This window comes from Meleagris gallopavo, chromosome 4 (assembly GCF_905368555.1).
Source record: "Meleagris gallopavo chromosome 4, MGAL_WU_HG_1.1, whole genome shotgun sequence".
NCBI classification, from domain to species: Eukaryota; Metazoa; Chordata; class Aves; order Galliformes; family Phasianidae; genus Meleagris; species Meleagris gallopavo.
Genome location: NC_139407.1, coordinates 24,280,640 through 24,301,249, shown reverse-complemented (window position 1 = coordinate 24,301,249; position 20,610 = coordinate 24,280,640). Strand labels below are relative to the sequence as shown.

Sequence of the window (20,610 nt, the reverse complement as noted above, 5' to 3'; positions counted from 1 at the left end):
ATCAAAGTCAGAACTTTCCCATTTTCGGGAGTGAACTGAGTCTTTCACTGCTTAGAGTAGTTACCAAAAACCCAGTTTAACAACACAAGAATTATTAACATAATAGACCACAGTGAACTTCTGAAATAAAAACCCAGTCAAGTGAGTAGATCGAGTATCATTTATGACATATTCAGAAGATCTCTGCTTCTTCCTTTTCTATAGATAATCAAATAGTAAAATAACTTATGGAATATTTGGCAGCATTTCCCTTAGATTTCTGAGGATACTAAACAATTGCATGAGGTTAAAAAAGGAGGAATTCATTTTGCTGTTCTTGTTCAGCTCGCGGTTCTCTTGTCTTCACTATCAGTTTCTCTTGAGTTGAAATTCCAGCTAAGTAGTCTTGGAAGGCAAATACACATATGCTGATACTTTTCAAAGTTGTTAATTAAAAAAAGAAATGTGGGGAAAAAAAAAAAAAGAAAAAAAGAGGTCACTGTCCTTTGGTATAAGAAAAGAAACTGGCAACTCCATATGCTCATATCTTCAGAGCTGTGTTTATGGCAGGGTGAAAGTTCGTATTACAGTTAGCCACCAATCTCCTTCCAAACACAGCAGGAATGTATTAAGAACAGGCCAAGCTAGCAAGAATGGGTTTATTTAAACTTATTGTTTTTTTTTCCAGATTGAAAGAAATGAGTAGGATTTATAATTGCAATTGTTTGGAAGTACCATGGGGAGATGGAGATTTAGGTATTGTATGATAATTTGTAATTAATTTATTTTTAACTTTGCCCATTAATACAATTAGTCTATTTCTTCTATTGAGTCTATTTATTCTTTCCTTATTAAGAGTTTACAAAGTTATGTAGGCTGCCCTTCCTGAATGAACGCCAGAGAACTTGGGACTAGCGTGGCTAGGGGTAAATAAAGTTAGAGATGCTTTGTATTCAACATACTCAGATCTGTCAGAAACTACATCAGTAGGTACTTAATAAATGAACAGTTTTGGAATAGACTATACTACTAATTCTGCTGTCACAGACAACGCTGAATTAAAACAGTCTTCATTTATATTCTTGTTATTGCTTTTTAAATAAGAGACTTAGCAAGGTTGTAGAAGAGCAGAAGGCAGCAATCTCGATACAATATTTTAAAACAAATCTGACGTTTATTAATGCTGCATGTTTATTTGAACATATTTTCATCTCTGCAGTATTTCATGGTTAGTTATTATGTTTACCAATAAATCAGTAGGAATGTGGAAGCTTTTCCCAAGCTTGATTTGCACAATTTTCTTCTGCAGTATTTTGCTTAAAGATTTTTATTCTAATGGAGATGGTACAAGCATTTAGATTTGAATGGTTTTAGCAGCTAGCTGCTGATGTCTCTGTGTGAGGGTAGGGAGATAAGGTGGGTGGAGATGCAATACAGACTTCAGAGTGGGATCTGGCATCACTGAATTTCAGATGTCACTTTAATAATTATTTTAACAGATGTTCTTCAGAGCATTCTATGGGGGAAGGAGAAGATGGAATGAAAGGTGGAAACAAAGTTGATTTCACATTCTGTCTGCATCTTTGTTCTGATAGTTACACATGGACACACACACAAAGTCCAAAGTACATTTATATTTAATGGGTGTAAAGAATTAATTGTTATTTACAATATTACTAGATGTTTTTCTATACAATAGTTAAGTGTCAGGGTTTTCGTTTGTTTTCCTCCTGTTAATTTATGAGTAGGCCAAACCACTGAGAAAAAATCTCATCTATGGAGATAAGGAAGAAAGTTCAAAGGGAACCTTTAATGCAGTCTTCAATAACTTTTTAGGAATTCTGCAACTGCCAGCAGGAGAACTTAATGAATCTTATTTTATTTGAATTAGAGCAACATGAGTACTGGTTCTATAGTAGATAGCGGTGAAAAACTATTGTTATTTTGTAAAAATCAGGTCACTATGATTTCTGAACTCAGTTACTGTTGTACAAAATCCTGTAAAATTCCAAACAATTTGTATATGTTTTTTTAACTTAGTTATTCTCACTAGAAATAAAAACCATAGGGAACAATGTTTGTGAGAATGCACAGAGTGCACATACACACAGAGATTATCAGAGCTTAGCACAAATCATTCTGAAAAAAATATTAGAAGAACAGAGAAAAAAAATGGTGTAAGAAAAAGAACTGAGTGTGAATCATACTATTTAGCACATTTTGTATGATTTCAACATAACAGTAATAGCAAAATAAGTCCTAGACCAAGCCTTAGCATTCATTCCAGACAGAATAAAATCTCTGTCAGTGTCAGAAAGATTCAGAGAGCTACAGGTTTCACGTGAGTAATTGAATTAGCTTCTTTACATTCCCAGTAATTTCTTCTTATGGGTATAAATATCAGTAATTCATAACATACTTAGAAGATGATTCTTTTTTACACGGTCTCAAAACTTAATTTGCAAAATTAATACAAAAAATGGGTATCAGCTTTGCCTGTGATCCTATCAGCAGCAAGTCGTCTATAGGAAAGGCCAGGATCTTCAACAGAAACCACTGGCTGACTCTGGGATTGGGTTGGAGTTAGGGGTTGGGGATAGCATGAGGTAGAGAGATCACTGTGAGTGTTCTTTGTTATTGTTTTTGTCTTTTCTTGAGGGTGGCGAGTCCTGACAATAAATACAAGCTTTTGCATTAAGGACAACTACTTATTCCTAGTGCTAGTAGCCTATCAAGATGAGAACATAATATCCTTTTTCTTCTATAGCAACCTTTTGTACTATGATTCTCTCTGTATTTCTCTTGTGTATGTGTAGCAGCTTGAAATTAATCTGGTTGTATGTAGAGATAATTGAATTTCATATTCTTCAGTTTTATCAGCACTTTTTCAGGCAGGTTTATATCTGTTTTTGGTTTAAATATCAATTTGTTGAAGCCTGTAAACTTACTTGCCAGCTGCTAAAATAAATTGTAAGATATTTAAAAATAAATAATGAAAAAGAGAAAAATATTGAAAATATGGTGAGATGCATCTGTTGCATCATATTATTAAAATCAATATATCAATATTTTGTTCTTTGTGCTATGTAATCATTTATTATAGATGCTTACAGTTAATAATATAACAGCTTTATCTGTAAACAAATCAACTGAAATACAGTCTCTACAGGGGAAGAAGTATTTTCACAGGACATTTCACTTCATTCTGTGCATTATGTTTCTTGCTTTGCTCTATGCATTCCAAAAGCATTCTTATTCACATGGTTTACTCAATAAATGTTGTTATTACATAGGTTCTTGGGCAGATCGCTCACCTCTGCATGAGGCAGCCAGTCAAGGACGTCTTCTTTCTCTAAAGACTTTATTGTCACAGGTGAAGGCTGTGTTCTTAAAATTGCTTAACTTTTTAATGCTACTTAATCTCTCAGCATAGATTATTAATGCAGATTTAGTATGTTTTGAGTTCTTTCTTTTCACCAGAATTTTTGAGAACAATACACATTTACTAATTTTTGTTACAATAAGATATAAATTGATATTTAAAGTATTTTATCTGTATGTTTTAAACTTCATAAAATCAACCTTTATCAAAGCTGTAACTATATGTCTGTCAGTGTTCTCCTGTGAATCAATATACATAAAATCATGGAACATCCTGAGTCAGAAGGGACCCACAGAGATCATTTAGTCCAAATCTCTGCTTCACTCAGAAAAGATAGCTAGCCAGGAAGATACTTGTTTAGAGGGAAGGCACTGAAAAATTCCAGTTCTTTGCATAGTTGTGATTAAAAAAAATTGTTCTGTTAACAGCAAAGGGAGAGACTATAAACCATTGTGTGTTAATATTAGTTTTGTCATATTAGCTCCTACAATAAAGAATAAAATTGATGAATACAATTTTTGAATTGAAACAATACCTACTGCAAAAAAATCCAGTGTTTGATGTTTTTATCAATCCAAGAAGTATTCTCCTTGCTAATATTAAGCTGATGTCTCTAGATATTTCAGCCCCTAAGTCAGAGAACTCTAAGCTTTGGAATCACAGTGCCATTTAAACCCAGAAGCCTTGTTGGATTTTAAAGATTACCAAGCATAAAGATTCCCAAACTTCTCTGCAGACCTGTTCCAGGGTTTCACCATCCCCATACTGAATGATTATATTTTCCCATACAACTAATTGGATTTCACCACATTCCAACTTGTTTCTGTTGCCTTTGTCTGATTATGGTGCATCTCAGGAGTCAGGCTCCATTGTCTTTATATCCTCTTTTGCCCTACTCCAGGATCTAATATTTCTGATTCTTAAAAAAGAAGAACTGACAACTTTGATTCTGCTATCTGTGTTGACTGATGAAAGATTTTTTTTATATGCTCACTAAAGATTTACTTATTCCAAGTAGAGTTTTAAGCCTATTTAGAGTGTTTTGAATTATTCCTTTGAATAGTAAATACTGTGACCTAACAGCTTTCATATGATCTTCATATGTCATTCATATCTTGTTTAGGGTTACAATGTAGACACACTAACTATTGACCAAGTGACTCCACTTCATGAAGCCTGCCTGGGAGATCATGTAGGATGTGCAAGGATCCTTCTTGAAGCAGGAGCAAATGTAAGGGTGTTTTTGTATACGAAGTCCAATGCTAACTTTGGTTTAACTAAAAAGGATATATTCCTTGATTTATTTTTTTACATTAGTATTTCTCTGTACTCTGTTGATGACATTGACTTAATTACAATAAGCTGTCATCTGAAAGCTAGCAAAGGAAAGTTATGGCTCAAAGAAGCATCAGTATAGAGATGCTAGGTTAAATGAAAAAATGAAGTGTGTATGTAAGAGTAGATCTGAAACAGGACAGTAACAGGGAAAACAGATGGGAGTTGGGAAGGAACTGAGATAGCGTAGTCAACTGGAGAGAATCTGCTAGTAGTGTTACCAGAACTTCATTATATTATTTATCTTTTAAACTTCTGAATGCATCTCTCCTTTACTGATTTCCTCTTCCATTGAGTGGCTTCCAGGAGTCTGTTCTTTTAATCTCTGGAATAACTTTTGTCACATTGTGCTAAATGCTCTTAAGATTCTTTGGTCTGAGTACAAAAGAGCACTGACTCTTTTCTGTATTCATGACACAGACTCTCTACCTGTTATCCCAAACAGAAAGTGAGAATTTACAGACCATTTTTACTACAATTTGCGCTGACATCAGATTCACCAACAGTTACAGTTTCCCAGTTATAATTGGTGATATTCCATCTTGGTGATGGAATATTTATTGTCCTTACAATTTACTTTTGGGAAACATCTGGAATATGTGTAAGTAACAGAAAAGAAAAACACAGATGTGTTCCAAACAGCAGTCTCTGTCCACTTTGGCTAGTGCAAGGATTCTATAGATACTACTTACAAATCTACAAGAACAAATTTTATTTTTATATTTCAATTTTTATAGTGCTTTTCATGGTTGGAGTGAGTTTAGAGGATGAACGTAAGAGCATAGGTGAGATTCCCCTCTCCAAATACCTGTGTTCCTTCCTTTAGCATCATCACAATTTTTGCTTCTCATCATTCTCCCTATTAGCCTTGTCTCATTCCATGACTCCATGAGACAACCACTCCAACAGAGAGATTAAAAACACAGAAGGGCAAATAATTCCCGCATTTAATATGAAGCTTGCAGTCTGATAAAGCTACAGAAAGTTCCCATTACTACAATAGATGTGGATTTTTTGTATCGGTGAAAAGAGCCAAGTGCAATTACTTCTGAAAATTAAGTCATTTACTGCCCGATTGATAATATGTGGTCTTCAGCATACCAAGTGCATTTTCTTTCATTCAACATACTTTAATAAGAGCAACAATAAACTGAGGAGTGTGGTGACGGGAGAACAGTAGTGCAAGGACTGAACAGCTAAGCTATTTTATTCTAACCAGTAAGTTTATCACTATTTTCATGCATTTTCTAGCTATATTCTGTTTAAAATTACTTTTCTTTCAATTTTTTTGTTACCTCGATTTTATATATTTTAGGTAAATGCTACAACAATTGATGGAGTGACACCTTTATTTAACGCATGTTCGAGAGGCAGCGCAGCATGCGCTGAGCTCTTGTTAGAGTATGGTGCCAAAGCTCAGTGGGAGTCCTGTCTTCCATCACCAACTCATGAAGCAGCCAGCAGAGGTAAGAAATTACATGCTCAGCAGACAAGCAGTTGACAAATATCTCAATAATGTAGTGTGAGGAAATGAGTCCCATTTCGTCTGAGCCAACTTACTGAAGTCAACCAACTATTATGCTTTGTACTGACAGGACACAGTGAATGTCTGGAGGTACTGATATCCTGGGGTATAGATGTTGACCAAGACCTTCCTCATTTAGGAACACCTCTGTACGTGGCATGTGTGTCACAGCAGATCCATTGTATTCGAAAGCTTCTTTATGCAGGTATGTCATTATTTAAATAAAAGTATTGCTAATTTGTCTAATTAAGCATACTGAGCTTTGAAATAATCTATGCTCAGTTAACAAAACTAGAACCCTTGCTTGCAGGACGCTTGTAACTTTACTGTGATGCATGTTTTCTTACATCAACTTACTGCATCTTTTTTTTTTTTAATTTTTTTGGCATAACAAACATATGAGTAGAAAAGGGATCAAGACTAAAAGGAATGGGCCTTCAAAATATTCAGCACTTACCTCAGCTTAGTAGATACTCATTTTCTGTAGGAAAAAAAAAAAGAAAGTTAAAATTAGCTTTGAGAAAGGTGTTGTTTTTAAAAGTTTTTTATACAGTATGCTTTCAACAGATTTTTTTTTGGAAATCTAGTCCCATTCTTTTTAATCTTCAGTGTACTCTTATCTCAATTTTTTTACAAAGGACAGAGGCTGATTTGCAAAGAAAAGCAGTAAGGTAAAAGGTACTTTATCCTAAACCTTGTTTTATTTAGTTAATCAACAAAAATAGAAGTTAGACATTCAGTCTGTGTCAGCATGAGTCCAGTGACACTATCTGCATAAAGGATTGTTTGCTGTGTTTCAGGTAATGAGATACAGGACTTTGGTGTCCTGCAGAAAAATAAATGAAAAACTATATTTGAATAATTACCACTTTGTTATCATTGCACTTCAGTTGTTTTTCTAGTTAATTGCAGGTTATCAAGAATATAAACAAGCAATTAAAATATTTCTCTTGAAGTCAGTTTTCTAGTTCATAGTTTCTATGTTTAAGGAACCTAGAAATATAACTGGCATGTTTTGAGATTCATAAGCTGGCATAGATTAAAGGCAGTAACAGGATATTCTACATTTGTGATAAAGCAGAGAAGTAAATTGAGAACAGAGGTAGCGACTTACGTCAATCTGAATTTTTTATTTAGAGTTATTTAGAGCTTATTGGAGGTTAAAAGGTAACAGAGAATGAAATAGGCCAGAGAATGACACTGTGGAAGCATTTTTAAAATGCTTGTGCTGGTAAAAGTGACCTATTTAGACTCTGAATCAAATTGCTAGGCCTCTGATATTAAAAAGTCCTTTAACTCAAGTGGGAATTTAAAAGGCAAATAACATTTATTCAGTGCCAAAATATGGTACAGAAACCAATTTTTGGTCTCAAAAGATCAGTATAGTTCTTTTAATAAGTTTCTTTTTTAATAGGATGACTGTTGGAGAAATCCTGTTTGAGGGGAAAGGTTAACAGCTTGCTTATAAAAGTTCTCCTATACTAGCTATTTTTGTTTAACTCCTGTATGAACTTTATTTTATGAATATAAATGCAGCACTGCAAATTAGTTCAGTCCGTTTTAATTTAAAAACTCTATTTTAGCAATTGTTTTTAAAGACTTCAGTAATGGAAGTGTAGTTTACCTGTAGCAATTTTTTTAAACCTATTTTTTTTTTTTTTATAATTAGGGCAACTATAATGCTCACATTACTTAGTTTGCTTTTTTTTTTCCTTCTTCTTCTTCTTTTTATACAGTATTTTCCTTTAAAATCTTGTTGTGCTTTGTAAGAACATCTAGGATAACTATATGATCAAAAGGTTCAGTGACAGGATAAGCTATATTGGTATGTAATAAAATCAATAAAGTGGCTAAATTCACTGTTGCATTCCCAGACAGTGTGGATTTTTACTCAATGTAAAATTACAATTGTAATTAATCTCTTCTTTACATCTCTTTGCCTGCATACCAGGTGCCAATGTGCAGAAAGGAAAGCATTTGGAAACTCCACTGCATGCTGCTGCCCAGCATTCAAGTACAGAGATTGTAAACTTACTCCTTGAATTTGGGGCAGACATAAATGCCAAAAACACAGATTTTGAGAGGCCTGTTGATTTAGCTGCTCCTCGCAGTTTAGTAGAGAGACTGCTGCTCCTCCACGAAGGTAAGCTTTACATATGTTTTTGCAAGTGTATTTTTGTAAACAAACATGCAACAAAAAACCCCCAACAACTGAATATGTTTACTTTCAGTCAAGTTGCTTTTTAACTATAAAAGTAACTAGTAATATTTACTCTCAGGCCACAGCCAGTGCATAGCCAAGCAGCATCAGAATTTATTCAAGCTGAAAAAACATCTTCTTATGTTTATTAAGTGTTAAACTACAATAAAACTTCATTTTTTATTGGCTACATCAGATCATGCAATAAAAAAAAACAGGATACTTCAATTTCAGATTAAAAATGTTTTTAGTTTTTGCCAGCCATCCCAAAATTAAAAAATACATGTGTTCCTAATAAACATGTAAAGCATTTATTTTGAGTGTAGACAAAAAATATGTAAATATTGGAAGTATAATTTTTTTGTTTGAAAGTCTTGTCATACTTCACAAGGTAACGTTATAAACTGTTTCAGCCTATTCCCAGTTAGGCATATGATGTACAAAGAATTTTTAAGATCAAATAATAATGAGTTGTCCGATATGAAATGCTTTATAATGATATACAGTGAAAGACCATAGAGTTTTTTACTTTAGTTGGAATTTAGAAAACATTGCTTACTTTGTAATTACCTGAGAAATAGCAGTTGATACAAATAGTCTCTTATAACTTTTAAAGTCTGAGAGAGGGAGGAAATGAATATATCCCAAAGGGATCTGAATTTGTTCAGGCTGTCTTATGGAAGGGTAAAAATAAGCTATAAGATACAAAGGCCACAAGACGCAGGTGAAGACACAGGTGGAAAGCAAAGAAGTTACTGTCACAGCCAATTGTCATCTCTTTAGAGGTGAGCTGGCATTGTTTCAATGTTTCACTCAAAACAGTCTACTGTTAACAACAACAACAACAAAAAAAGGCAAAAAAAACCAAACCAAAACAAAACAAAACCAATCCACACTAAAACCAACTGGTTTTGTGAACTGGCTATCTAGAGGCCATCAAAGACTAGAGGATTTTTAGAAGCCATAGCAAATATGTCATTTTTTTTTTTTATTGGCTTGAAACTCACCCTTATGTAATTAAACTCCTGTTTTTTTTTTTCTTTTGCAGCCACACCATCTTCTCTTTGTCAGCTTTGTCGACTACGTATCCGAAATTACATAGGAAGGGCTAGACTGCATCTTGTCCCACAACTCCAGTTGCCAACAATACTGAAGAATTTCTTACAGTACAGATAACATAATAATTAACCTTTAGAAAGCTGAATAGCAAGTCTTCTGTTTATTGTAAATTTTACCTAAAGAACTGCTGGGTGGAAAATAAAGCCTTCTGCATATTACTTTAAAAAGACACAAATCTTTGACACTTGGTGTTGGCATGTAATCACAATTGGGAGCCATTCAGCAACTGGTACCAAGGTGCTAACAAGGCTGAATTGAATAAGTGTGCTGATACTCTGGGAAATTATTGTATAGGTTTAGCTTAACACTTACTAATTAGCTTTAGTGCTGTTAATTTTATTTGTATTTATACTTTAAAATCTGTTTGGCACATGGGAACTGCAGCATTTCTTCATTTATATTTGTTAACTTTGTCCATTTGGAGTCATTATTTTATGTGTTTTTAAATTTCTGTTGTTTGTGTACCGAAAAATACTTCGTGGTAGGTGCACTACAAATGATTAAAAAAAAAAATAAATGAATAGATAGCCATTTCTTCTTCCTTTTCTTTATATAGACACTTAATTAATGACAGTGAGAAACTTGCTTCACTCTTCCTCACTGCCTGTGCTGTGAACTGGAGTTTTGTGTTTTGAGCTTTTCTTTTTTTTAGCCATACCTAGTTTACAGATTTTCTGATTAAAAAGTTACAAATAATTTATAAAGATAAAAGTTTACAAATTATAGGGAAGCCTTAATGCTGAAATACTTTCTGATGCCCTCTTGTAACAGAGCATTCTTGGAATCTGTCCTTATAATATATATATTTCTTGGAATCTTTCCTTAACAGTGCTGTATCATAACTTAGGGACATATAAATTATCTATCTCAGAGAAAATTATTGCATGGTACCCACAAGGTTTTTGAAGGCTATTGCATTGTATCATACAACAGCTTGGGTTAGGAGGGACCACAAAGATCCAAACCTCTGCTGTGGGCATGGTTGCCGACCACAGGATAAAGTTGCCCAGAGCCCATCCAACCTGGCCTTGGATGTCTCCAGAGATAGGACGGTCACTGCCTCTCTGGGCAGTCTGTGCCAGGACCTCACCACTCTCTGAGTAAATAATTTCTGCCTAACATCTAACTTAAATCTATCATCTTTTAGTTTAAAGCCATTCCCCCTTGTCCTATCACTATCTACTCATGTAAAAAGTCAGTCCCCCTCCTACTTACAAGCCTAATACTCAGTTGCTAATTTATGTCCACCTAATAAAATCCAGTTTCTGACTTTTATCCTTGTTTAAAGGAATCTTAGTTTATTCTTCTCCTTGCAAAAACTCTAGTGAGAGCCCCTTCTGGAGTCCCTCTAAAGGAAGATCAGATGCAGGTAGGAGAGACTGCTTAGGATTCCATGCTGTGCATAGTCTAAGGATTTAGAGTATGTACTAAGCAAGTTAGGTAGAGTACGGTCTAGACTTTTTTGTTTGATTTTTTTTTTTCCCCACTCAGAAAGAATATGAAAAGAATTTTTTGTTTTCTGTACAATGCCATTACCATTATTACTTCAAGAAACACAGTAGTGCCGAGCCAACGCTGCACAACTGCACTTGTATACACAGAGTAAAATCACTTGGACTCTTACCTTCAGGTGTGCAGAGTGCTTTTCAAACTTGACTTGGGAAAAGCTGCATGAGAAAAAAAGAGGATGTTGGTTTAGCTTTAGACATTAGAGTCCCTGCTGTCTTACATCATCTATGTGGATTTGCACTGTCATGCCATTTGCACTATCTATTCCCACTAATTCGGGCAGTCATCCAAAGAGCAAACAAGATCCTCTTAAGTGGTGCGAGCTACCGGGTACTACTTTCTCCTTAATTCTATGGAGCAGTAGACAAGCAGATTAACCCAGATCCAGCTTGCAGGGGTATTTTTGTGACTTGAATCTTGGGTAATACTTACTTTTAAATCTTAAATCTTTTGCTAACAGATGATAATATGAAAATAGGATCCCTTCAGCAAACTGAGAGAGGTTGGATGGGAACAAACAAAACTGGGAACTCAGGCAGTTGCTGTGGAAGACCACTGTGGAACAGGCCTTCAGATCAGCCCATTCGCATGCCATGTACCAGAAATACTACTAACCAAATAGACAACTTGAGCATTTGGTAAAGCTCTTCCAAAAAACACAATGCCACGCTTAGTCAGAAATTAAAGAACAGATGCTCTGAAAGCAATGCCTCCTATTTACGATGCTGGCACATGAGGTCAGAGACGGATGTTGGTGGTACGGCAGCAGAGGTTGAACCTCCCCACCAATATTCCATGATACATTGTTGCTGCGTGACAGACGGCAGCAGAGGGGCAGCCTGGCACGAGGTGCGACACGGCCATGACTCAGAAGCGTGTCACCAAATTCCTTCATGCGGAAAAGATGGCACCCACTGACATTCATCATCAGAAGGCATTTCTTTTGGAGCAACCTACGATTTCTAAAAGACATAATATATCGCGTAACATCTCCATTTCGCGCTGGAATCCAACTGTGACATCACGCGGGCTTGCCATAAGGCACTGCGGACAAACACAGCCGCTACCACGCGGCGCCTCACACAACCCGCACCACACACGCGCTCCGCCTCCTGCGTGGGCCGCCTCGTGACGGCCGCGCCCGGCAGGAGTGCAGCCCCGCTACGCTATGGCCCTCCGGCAGCCGGAGCTGCCTCGTCCCGTGCTCCGCTGGCTGCTGAGCCTCGGCCTCTCCGTCAGCCCACGGAACTACCGCAGGTCCGCCATGCCGGGCCGGGCCGGGCCGGGCCGGGGAAAGGGAGGGGGGCGTGAGCGGGAGGCGGTGCCAGCGCTTTTCGCGTTGTCTCGACAGGGATTTCTCCAACGGGTACCTGGTGGCGGAGATCCTGTCTCGCCGCTTCCCCGCCCACGTCCAGCCCGACGCCTACAGGAATGGCTGCTCGCTGGCCACCAAACTGAGCAACTGGTCCCGGCTGCGGCGGGTGAGGGCGCCTCGGCGCGCGGGAGCGTCGGTGCGGCTCTGGGGCGGCTGCTGCCCCCCTCAGCGGCCCCGCTCAGCCACGGACCGTGCTCCTTCCTTCATCTTCTAATTTGTAATTGCTTTTTTTTTTTTTTTTTTTTTTCCTTCCTGATGTGTCAAGTTTTTGGTAAAGCAAGAGTTCGACATCGCGCAGGAGCTGATAGACGGAACGATTCACTGTAAGCCCGGAGCGGCAGAGAGCCTGCTGCGAGAGCTCTGCTCCGCGCTGACCAGCAGCCGGTGAGTGGGCGGTGCCCACAGGTGGCCCCTCCTACCCTGCCCCGGCTTGGCAAGTGAAAAAGGTGTTTTGGAGTGAATTTTGAACACGAACAAAAGTTTAGGAAGCTCCAGGTCAGCGGGCTGAACTCAGCCCTGTGTAACAGGTGCTCCTTCCCGCCATCAGCTCGTCCATTGCCTCTCTGCATCACTTTCCCTGAGCTATTTGAGTGCATATGGGCTCCTCTGTTTTCAATATGAAAATAACTATAAAACCATACAAATAGACAGGTACTTAGCTGTTTTTTTTGTTGTTGTTGTTGTAATTAATTCCCAAACAATTTTTTTTTTTTTTAAGAATTGAAGGTCTTCAAGGCAGGCAGGTTGACTTTACAGACTGCTGTTATCAGACACAGTTACCAGTGGCTGCCAGAGCAACAGCTTCCACAGCCATCAAGAGTAACATCAGGTTGACAGAAGTGCTGGTAGAACCCAGCATCTGCATCAATAGACAGAAGGCCGTTGCCATCATTAACATGCACATGGGAATGAGGATGCAAGAGAGGGCAGAGAATCCACGTGAGTGTATTAAATAACTTTCACCATTAACGTTACCAATAAACATTCCCTTCTATTGCTCCTTACCACTGAAAGAAGCCACCCAGTTCCTTAGCTCTTCTAGGCTGAGGCACTCAGCAGGGATGCTAATTTGCCCCCGATGCTCTTGGAAGAAATGCTCGTGGCACACAGGCCCACGGTATTCTTGAACTATCAAGATACAGAGTGAGTGGCTAAGTGATTGATGAGCTGGAGGGAAGATGGTCTGGACCATCGGATCAAATGGACTCTGATCAAAGGGCTGTTCTATACAGTCCAGCTGCGGCCAGTTACAAGTGACCTCCCTCAGCTATCAGTTCTTAGGGCTGCTTAACGTCTTCATTAATGATGTGTACATGGAGAGGGAGGACACTGAGCAAATGGAGGAGTGACTGACACACTGGAGGTCCCTTCAAGTTCAGAGAGATCTCAGCAGGCTGGAAAAAATGACAGGACACAACGCTGAACAAAGAGAAGTCCTGTCCTGGCAACAGAGTAACACACGCACTGCTACGAACTGCAAGCAGCTGGCTGAGAAAGAGCTTTAAACTACCCAGTACAAATTCAATGATTAACATAATACAAGGAGGGCCACCAAGGTAGCTAGAGGGCTAGTGTATATGATGTATGAGGAGTGGAAAAGAACTGAGTTGCTTCAGCTTTAAGAAAAGGTGAAAGGACAATACAAAAGCTGATTATTTCCTCTTTCTGCTTATTAGGATAATTTAACTTATGTGAATACTAGGAGTTGGATCAGTTATCCTCTGTCATTGATACTATCAAAGGATCTTCAACAGTGAAAGACATTTTTAAAATCAATTAGTGACTATAACTCTGTTCATTTTAACATTTGTTACTCTTCTCCAAAATACACTATATGACTTTTACAAGTCCCTCAGTCTTGCAGGCACAACATGCTTTTACATGTATCAGTTCCACTGCAACCAGTTTGCATGTTTTTGAGTCTGAAGAGATCATGAGCCTGTCTACTTTGATCTCAGTTTTGCAAGCCACAGCATTTCACTTGAATTTCTTTATATTCAGCTTTATAACCAACATTACCTAAAGCACGCCCTTTCATGGAGGATGATGCTTCATCTGCAGTAAAAACATGCTGTGGTTTCCAAAATTAAAGTGAGTTCTCTGGTTTGTTTCCATCTTGGAGCCTTTTGCTGCACTCCTGTGAGTTTTCTGTATCCTTCTGAAAATTCTGGCACCAAATTTAAACCTAACATTCCAGTGTCAATCTCTTCTATACCACAGACCAAAGCAAAATATCTTAGATTCTTTACGTATCATGTATTACGCATACTAGGAGTGTATCAACGGTAGTTGTAGGAGTAAATAAAGCTTAAGCAAAGAGAAATTAGATATCTGACTTGATGAAGTTAAAAGACATACTTCTTGATATCAAATGAAAAATTTGCTCTGGATCACCATCAAGATACAAACAGTCAATTTGTGGGGCTTTTTTTTTTTTGCTGTTTAGTTTCATGTTTTCTCCAGTTGAAGACTTTCTTTGCCAAGTAGTAGGTTTAACTGCAGTGACTTGATGATTAGTCTTGAAATATTTTGAAGTTGTTAAAATTGAGCATGTGTGGTTAAGACATACTGTGCTACTGTGCAATCTCAAACATTTTCTTTAATGCTTATTTACAATCTCACGCATTTTAAATAATAAAAAAAATTCATCTTTTTAAACATACAAAAAATATCCTGTTTGAAAAGAAGATATAGTGTACTTTTACCTTACAATATGTTTAATGTTTCCCCTTTGCTTCTGAGTGTATTATTTTTATGCAGCTGCCATATCATCTTAGTATTTAAGTAAAATGGGGGGGCAGGGTAGTAACAGTTTACAGATAAACTGGAGAAGTAAACAACTAACTGATTAGATGCTCAACATACTACTGAAATGAGCAGTGTGGTATTTTTGTCTTAAAGGACGGTTTAACATTAAACCAAGTTTTGGACAGCGTGTGGTTCACCATTTGGATTGCATCACGCCCTCTATGAATACAGCTAGTATCCCAAAGAAGCATTTGTTACCTCATGTAAGTTTGTTTTTTCAGATCGTGTAGGTGTTGTTACAAATTTTTTTTACTTTTGCTATATAAGCAGCCAAGAGATGTGTTTAAAAACTTGGAAGCTACATCTTCTTACAAAATAGGAAACTTGGAGAGGGTTAGCAATGTTAAATTAATTTTTTTTTTTTTTTTTTTTAAGATCAAAGGAGTTTTTCCCTAATATAGCAGCAGTAGCAACTATTCTAATACTTAAAAATGCCTTCCCTTACCTTTCTCAGCACTTTGATTTAGATTGGGTACATTTACTGTGCTGAAATCCTGTTTGGTTCTTCTGCCAATAGTCACAAATTGATCTGATTAATTAGCTTTTGGCCTGTTTGTATATATTCTTCCTTTTTTGCCATCAAGGATAATCTGTGTTGGTTTAAATATAACACCCTCAAAAATGGTACTGCATTGTCTTTATAACGTAAGGCTAAAATGATTTCTTCATAAGGGAAGATGAGATACTTTCAGAGTTTAAACTCAGTCTAGATTTTTATGGTTAAATCTGATTAAAACAACTTTATTAACAGCCATGATTTTTTCCCCACCTGTTTGCATATAGATTCATCAGAAACCAGAGACAAAATATGTTCATTCTAAAGAACTTCAGGGAAAACAGCTGACAACTAGCACCTCACGATAGATATTTAGAACCATCTGGATACTGCTGAAAGGATTAAGCAGAGAGATATGGAACTTTTAAATACAAACACTCTCTCAATCACAATTGTGTTGACTGCATAATCAACAAAGAGAAATCTAAGTTGACCATTAGTTAGCCAAATTAAAAAAAACTAGTTGATATCATGTTCTACAACACAGATTTGTACTGTACAGTACTGTAACTTACTTGTTCATATAATATTGCCTAGCATCCATTTCAGCTTCATTTCTTACTAGAATTGATACGCATCAGTGAAGGTTTCTGACACAGATGGTACTGATAGAAGATCGGAGTCTACAAAGTTAAATATTGTACATGAAATAGATTAAGATATAAAAGATACAGTCTTCACAAGTGCCTTTTTTGGTTCCTTTGTTTTCAGTCATCTTAAGAGCAAAGATTCTGGATTTTCATTCCTACATAACAGCACCCACTGCCTGGCAGTAAGAGACCGCCCCATCCGGAAGGGCCAGATCCCATGACTTCTGTAATGTATAGGGATAGGTGCCTGGAATTGGAGCATTAACATTTTAACTCCCAGTACACTACATGATGTTTTGATGTGGAATACTGAGAACCAAAAACAAAAAAAACATAAAACCATGACACCATGAAAGCTTCAAATTAAAAAAAAAAAAGTAATATCTATTCTGAAAAAGATATCTAAGCTTGTTAGTTTAACTTCATTCATTAGAGAAGTCAAGTACTTTCTTGCATTAGTGTAATGTTAAATTGTTGTAATTCTGGATTTAATATTTTTCACCTATGAAAAATCCATGTTGTTAAACTTCAAGGTATCATATCTCATTTTAAAGGCAGAGTTCATAGCATTACTTTTTTTTCCATATTGTCTTTTAAGCCATCTAGGAAAGTGTGCTTTGAGGATCTCACATTTGGCTACCATCTGTGAAGCTTAAAGATGTCTGCAGTGGTCAGATTCTTTCAACAGAACAAGTTTGATTTTGTATGGATAAAATGACATTAACACCTCAGGCTGAGATTTATAGTTATTAGAAAACACTATTATAGAGCTTGCTAAATTTCTTCATTAAAACAGAAATACTCATTATTACAGAAAAATTGAACAGTGACTTGAAGACAAAAGATTCTTAAATATTAAGGGAAAATACCTGTATTTGACTAGCTGTGCTGGATAATGAAGAACATTTCTTTCCGTCACCACATATGGTTAAAACTGCAGTAGACAAAACACAACCATTTTATTCACAATGACTTATTTTATTTCAACAGTGAAACAATAAGTAACCCTCCCTCTCTAGTTTGAAGAGGGAGTAAAATCTGCCTAAGATTATGTGTTAAGGCACAACTTACTTGCAACAAATTGATGCAATTAAACTACATATTTTTAAGATACTTAAGCTATGAAGTATTGGTAAAAATCCTTACAATGCAAAAAAAATTAGAAATAGAGCAAAGTGCCAGTTGAGCCAGTTCTTCAGATCCTGTCATCAGACATGAGACTGAAATTCAATTCTTAGTTTCGCTCACCAATTTTGTATGAACAGATGTCACACACAAAATTGTATGATTTACGTGGTAAAAGGAAATAATCTTTCATCTTTGAAGCAACCCATCAGATAATGCTGGAAAATTCTGCTACCAACTATGAATTTTTAGTTCTGAAATCTAACTTTGATTCTCCAAACTCCACAAGGTTGAACAAGGGAAAACAATATTCAAACAATACCTGCAAGAAGTAAAATATTATGTTCTAACACATACATATGAACAAACATTTTTGTACACGTAACAAAGCAGCTAATTTTCTTCCCAATAAATTCCTATCCCAGGAATTCTGTAATACAATTCTAGAACAGACAATGAAAAATTATTTTAAAAGAGAAAGAAAAAAATTGAGAATTGTTGATTTTTAACCTCCATAGTACATTTCTGGCATGTTGACATTGTTATCCTTAACTAGATGAGGGCAGTGCTAACAGACCTATTGATAACTGGCTACAGTGTACTAAAAAACACCCTGTGTTACTGCTGGTTTTAAAAGGATTGCTCTAGACATAGTTCTGCCAGTTTCTAATGATAACTTATTGTATTTTAAGTAGCTAGCAGGATTTTCATATTTATTTTAAAGCAGCTGTCAAAACTGTAATGAAGGTCAGGTAAATTTCTGCTTGTGTGCCATCAAGCTGAAAAATAATATAACCAAAGTATGCTTTCTACAGATTAGTAATTCCAATCATAAGACTTCTATGGTTAAATTGCATACAATACACAACTTTAAATAATCTTGGTATTCTATTGCCATAACTTTCTTCCTGTTTGAGCACAGAAATAGTGCCATGATTCCAGCCCTGGTCTGGCCTCATTCTGTGACTAATGGGGTGGAGCTTCCCAATGTGTTGCTGTCCGAAACCCATGGACCATGCTCTGGGAAAAGGGAAGGGAACAAGTATGGAGATGGGCCTAGTTGAGGGGAAAAAAAAACGAAACAGTAACAGTGGTAACAATCTAAGGGAGAAAACTAATTTACTAAATATGATAATGGAATGCAAAACACAAAATAATTGGAATCAAAGCTAATAAAATAAATGAGGGAGTATCTAAAAACTGAATGCCTTACTCTAATCCTGTAGGTGAGACAGCCAGTGAGCACATGGAGCCACCAAGGCAGGCAAAAAGAAAGACAATCTCATGACTTACATTAAGTTTTAGCTTTCCCTCTTAATGGAAAACAGAAATGAAAAAAAGTGAAGTCTTCTGCAAATTGTGGTTCATTCTTCTCTTCCGAGACCAGATCTGCAGCAATAACTCTTTAATTCCCAGTGCACTGCATGATCTTATGATGCAGAATACCAAAAACAAATCACAAAACCATGAGAATCAGTAAATAAAAATCTATGCAGAGTGTTTGTTTCTGGTCCATCACATTACATTTATAACTAATATAAAATGTAAAAAGAATGCATTTGAAGTATACATAAAGAATTTTAATAACATCACTATATTTTCTGTTTGTTCCTTACAAAGGCTGTGTTAAAAAAAAGGTTTTATAAATACATCTTAGCTTTCAGTGAGAGTATACGGGGGGACAAAGTGCCAAAGATGAACTTCTTAGAGAATGTACTATTATAATCTAGACATTCAAACCTCTCTTAACAAAACATTAATAAACATCTTTGAATTACTATTAATGATGCATGTAACTAATGAATGCAAAAGTCACCTATGCACTTTTGAAATTTTACTTTTGCTCTAGAATCCTGTTTAAAAACTAACTAAAAAAGTAGTCACTGTGTGATTACAGTCATTCTAAAACAAGTTGCAGTGGCTATTCATGAAGTCATTAATCCTTTGAAAGTGTTTATGAGTTTCACAGTTTATCTGTATTTTGATAATATCTAAGGTTGCCTATGAGCTTTAAAGGCATTTGTTTATGCAAGTTTAGCTGAAATATGTCTGCGCTAACAACAATTTGTATTAAAAAAAGACATGGCTGTCAATTAAGTTAGGATTTTTTTCTTTGGATTCTCAATAACTACTTCTTTGGATAATCAACAAACATTTCTATAGAAATCTTTTTTTGTTGTTTTCATTTTACAATTTTAAAAGTCCAAGTGCTTGTCTCCCAAGAGAGTTTGACTACCATCTTTCTGTCCTTTCACAATCAGTGTTATTTTAAGAGGAAAATGCTGCATCAAAATGGGTTAAGTCGTATTCCAGTTCCTAGTGGTGAAAATGGATTCACTTTGGCCCACATCAAAGCATCATTCAGTGAAACTGCAGATTTTCCATCCTCAAGGAAGAACACTGGACCCTGGAACATTTGGAGAGAAAGAAAAAGTCAGTCCATGTGCATTGTGTAAAGACTACCACATTTATATCTGAGAAGGGCGTGAAGAACAAGTTTTGGTCTATCATCTAAATTCATATGAAAATATTACCTGGTCAGCTCAAAGCTTTAGTAATACGCACTGTTAAGTGAATAGCCTCTACAATCCAGAAGCTGAAAATTTTGTAGTCATCACATTTTTTATTTCAATAATTGCTGTATTCTGTACATTTGTCAGTTATTTGACAGTTAAATTTTGCCTGATGTCATGTTTTGGATTTCTCCATCTTAAAAACAAAATGAAACCAAAACGGCTCCATGAATAGTTTTAAAACGTGGAGTCCACTACGCAGTATCCAGTACTCACTATGAGAAACATAAAGCACAAAGCACTGATTTACATGATGAGAGAAAGTATCTGCCAGTTTTTTTAATTTGATGAAACACAGTCTCAAAGCTGTAACTCAATTTTAAGTGCATTTTTACAGTGGTGTGCTCTATGAACTTGCCACTTAAAAAACTGTAAAACCAAGTAATTAGGTTACTATACCTTAGTACTTAATGATTTCTGAGCCAATCTGCATGCCTAAAGCAAAGACTCCTAACATTCACTAATCCAGGGAATTAGGATATTATTCATTAATCCAGAGATTAAGATATTGTAGATGACAAATTGGTGACACCA

At 36.3% G+C, this 20,610-nt stretch overlaps 3 protein-coding genes and 1 long non-coding RNA gene across 10 annotated transcripts in view; 2 read left to right on the top strand and 2 right to left on the bottom strand.

Annotated features, from left to right (window-relative positions):
* The window catches only part of ASB5 (ankyrin repeat and SOCS box containing 5), a 25,548-nt gene extending 15,477 nt beyond the window's left edge, over positions 1-10,071 (top strand). For 2 of the 4 annotated variants that reach the window (XM_010709750.4, XM_085222493.1), the window contains exons 2-8: positions 668-735; positions 3,273-3,352; positions 4,485-4,592; positions 6,012-6,162; positions 6,292-6,426; positions 8,173-8,364; positions 9,470-10,071. In XM_010709750.4, coding sequence (XP_010708052.1) covers positions 678-735; positions 3,273-3,352; positions 4,485-4,592; positions 6,012-6,162; positions 6,292-6,426; positions 8,173-8,364; positions 9,470-9,597 — 852 coding nt within the window. In that variant the 5' untranslated portion in view covers positions 668-677 and the 3' untranslated portion in view covers positions 9,598-10,071. The remainder of the gene's footprint in view (positions 1-667; positions 736-3,272; positions 3,353-4,484; positions 4,593-6,011; positions 6,163-6,291; positions 6,427-8,172; positions 8,365-9,469) is intronic. The other 2 variants (XM_085222494.1, XM_085222492.1) reach the window with 1 other exon arrangement.
* LOC109367235 (uncharacterized) overlaps positions 1-12,880 on the bottom strand; it is a 13,799-nt gene extending 919 nt beyond the window's left edge. The window contains exons 1-4 of the long non-coding RNA XR_014882927.1: positions 12,420-12,880; positions 11,165-11,207; positions 6,679-6,702; positions 1-1,495 (exon numbers count right to left, since the gene is read on the bottom strand). The exon at positions 1-1,495 is cut by the window's left edge and continues 919 nt beyond it. This is a non-coding gene — a long non-coding RNA (uncharacterized LOC109367235). The remainder of the gene's footprint in view (positions 1,496-6,678; positions 6,703-11,164; positions 11,208-12,419) is intronic.
* SPATA4 (spermatogenesis associated 4) lies at positions 10,223-17,473 on the top strand. Its single transcript, XM_085222495.1, has 6 exons — positions 10,223-12,306; positions 12,401-12,530; positions 12,690-12,808; positions 13,143-13,363; positions 15,326-15,435; positions 16,016-17,473. The coding sequence occupies exons 1-6, from the start codon at positions 12,218-12,220 to the stop codon at positions 16,094-16,096; spliced, it is 750 nt and encodes a 249-aa protein (XP_085078621.1). The 5' UTR covers positions 10,223-12,217; the 3' UTR covers positions 16,097-17,473.
* WDR17 (WD repeat domain 17) overlaps positions 17,336-20,610 on the bottom strand; it is a 47,924-nt gene continuing 44,649 nt past the window's right edge. For all 4 annotated transcript variants that reach the window (XM_085222487.1, XM_085222486.1, XM_085222485.1 and 1 more), the window contains exon 29: positions 17,336-19,910. In XM_085222487.1, coding sequence (XP_085078613.1) covers positions 19,791-19,910 — 120 coding nt within the window. In that variant the 3' untranslated portion in view covers positions 17,336-19,790. The remainder of the gene's footprint in view (positions 19,911-20,610) is intronic.

What these genes read in the sequence shown, in the direction of transcription:
- SPATA4 (XM_085222495.1), top strand. Translation starts at nt 12,218, where the DNA reads ATGGCCCTCCGGCAGCCGGAGCTGCCTCGTCCCGTGCTCCGCTGGCTG. An exon ending in AGCCCACGGAACTACCGCAG is followed by an intron (nt 12,307 to 12,400) that starts GTCCGCCATGCC and finishes TTGTCTCGACAG; the next exon opens with GGATTTCTCCAACGGGTACC. An exon ending in AGAAGCATTTGTTACCTCAT is followed by an intron (nt 15,436 to 16,015) that starts GTAAGTTTGTTT and finishes GTTTGCATATAG; the next exon opens with ATTCATCAGAAACCAGAGAC.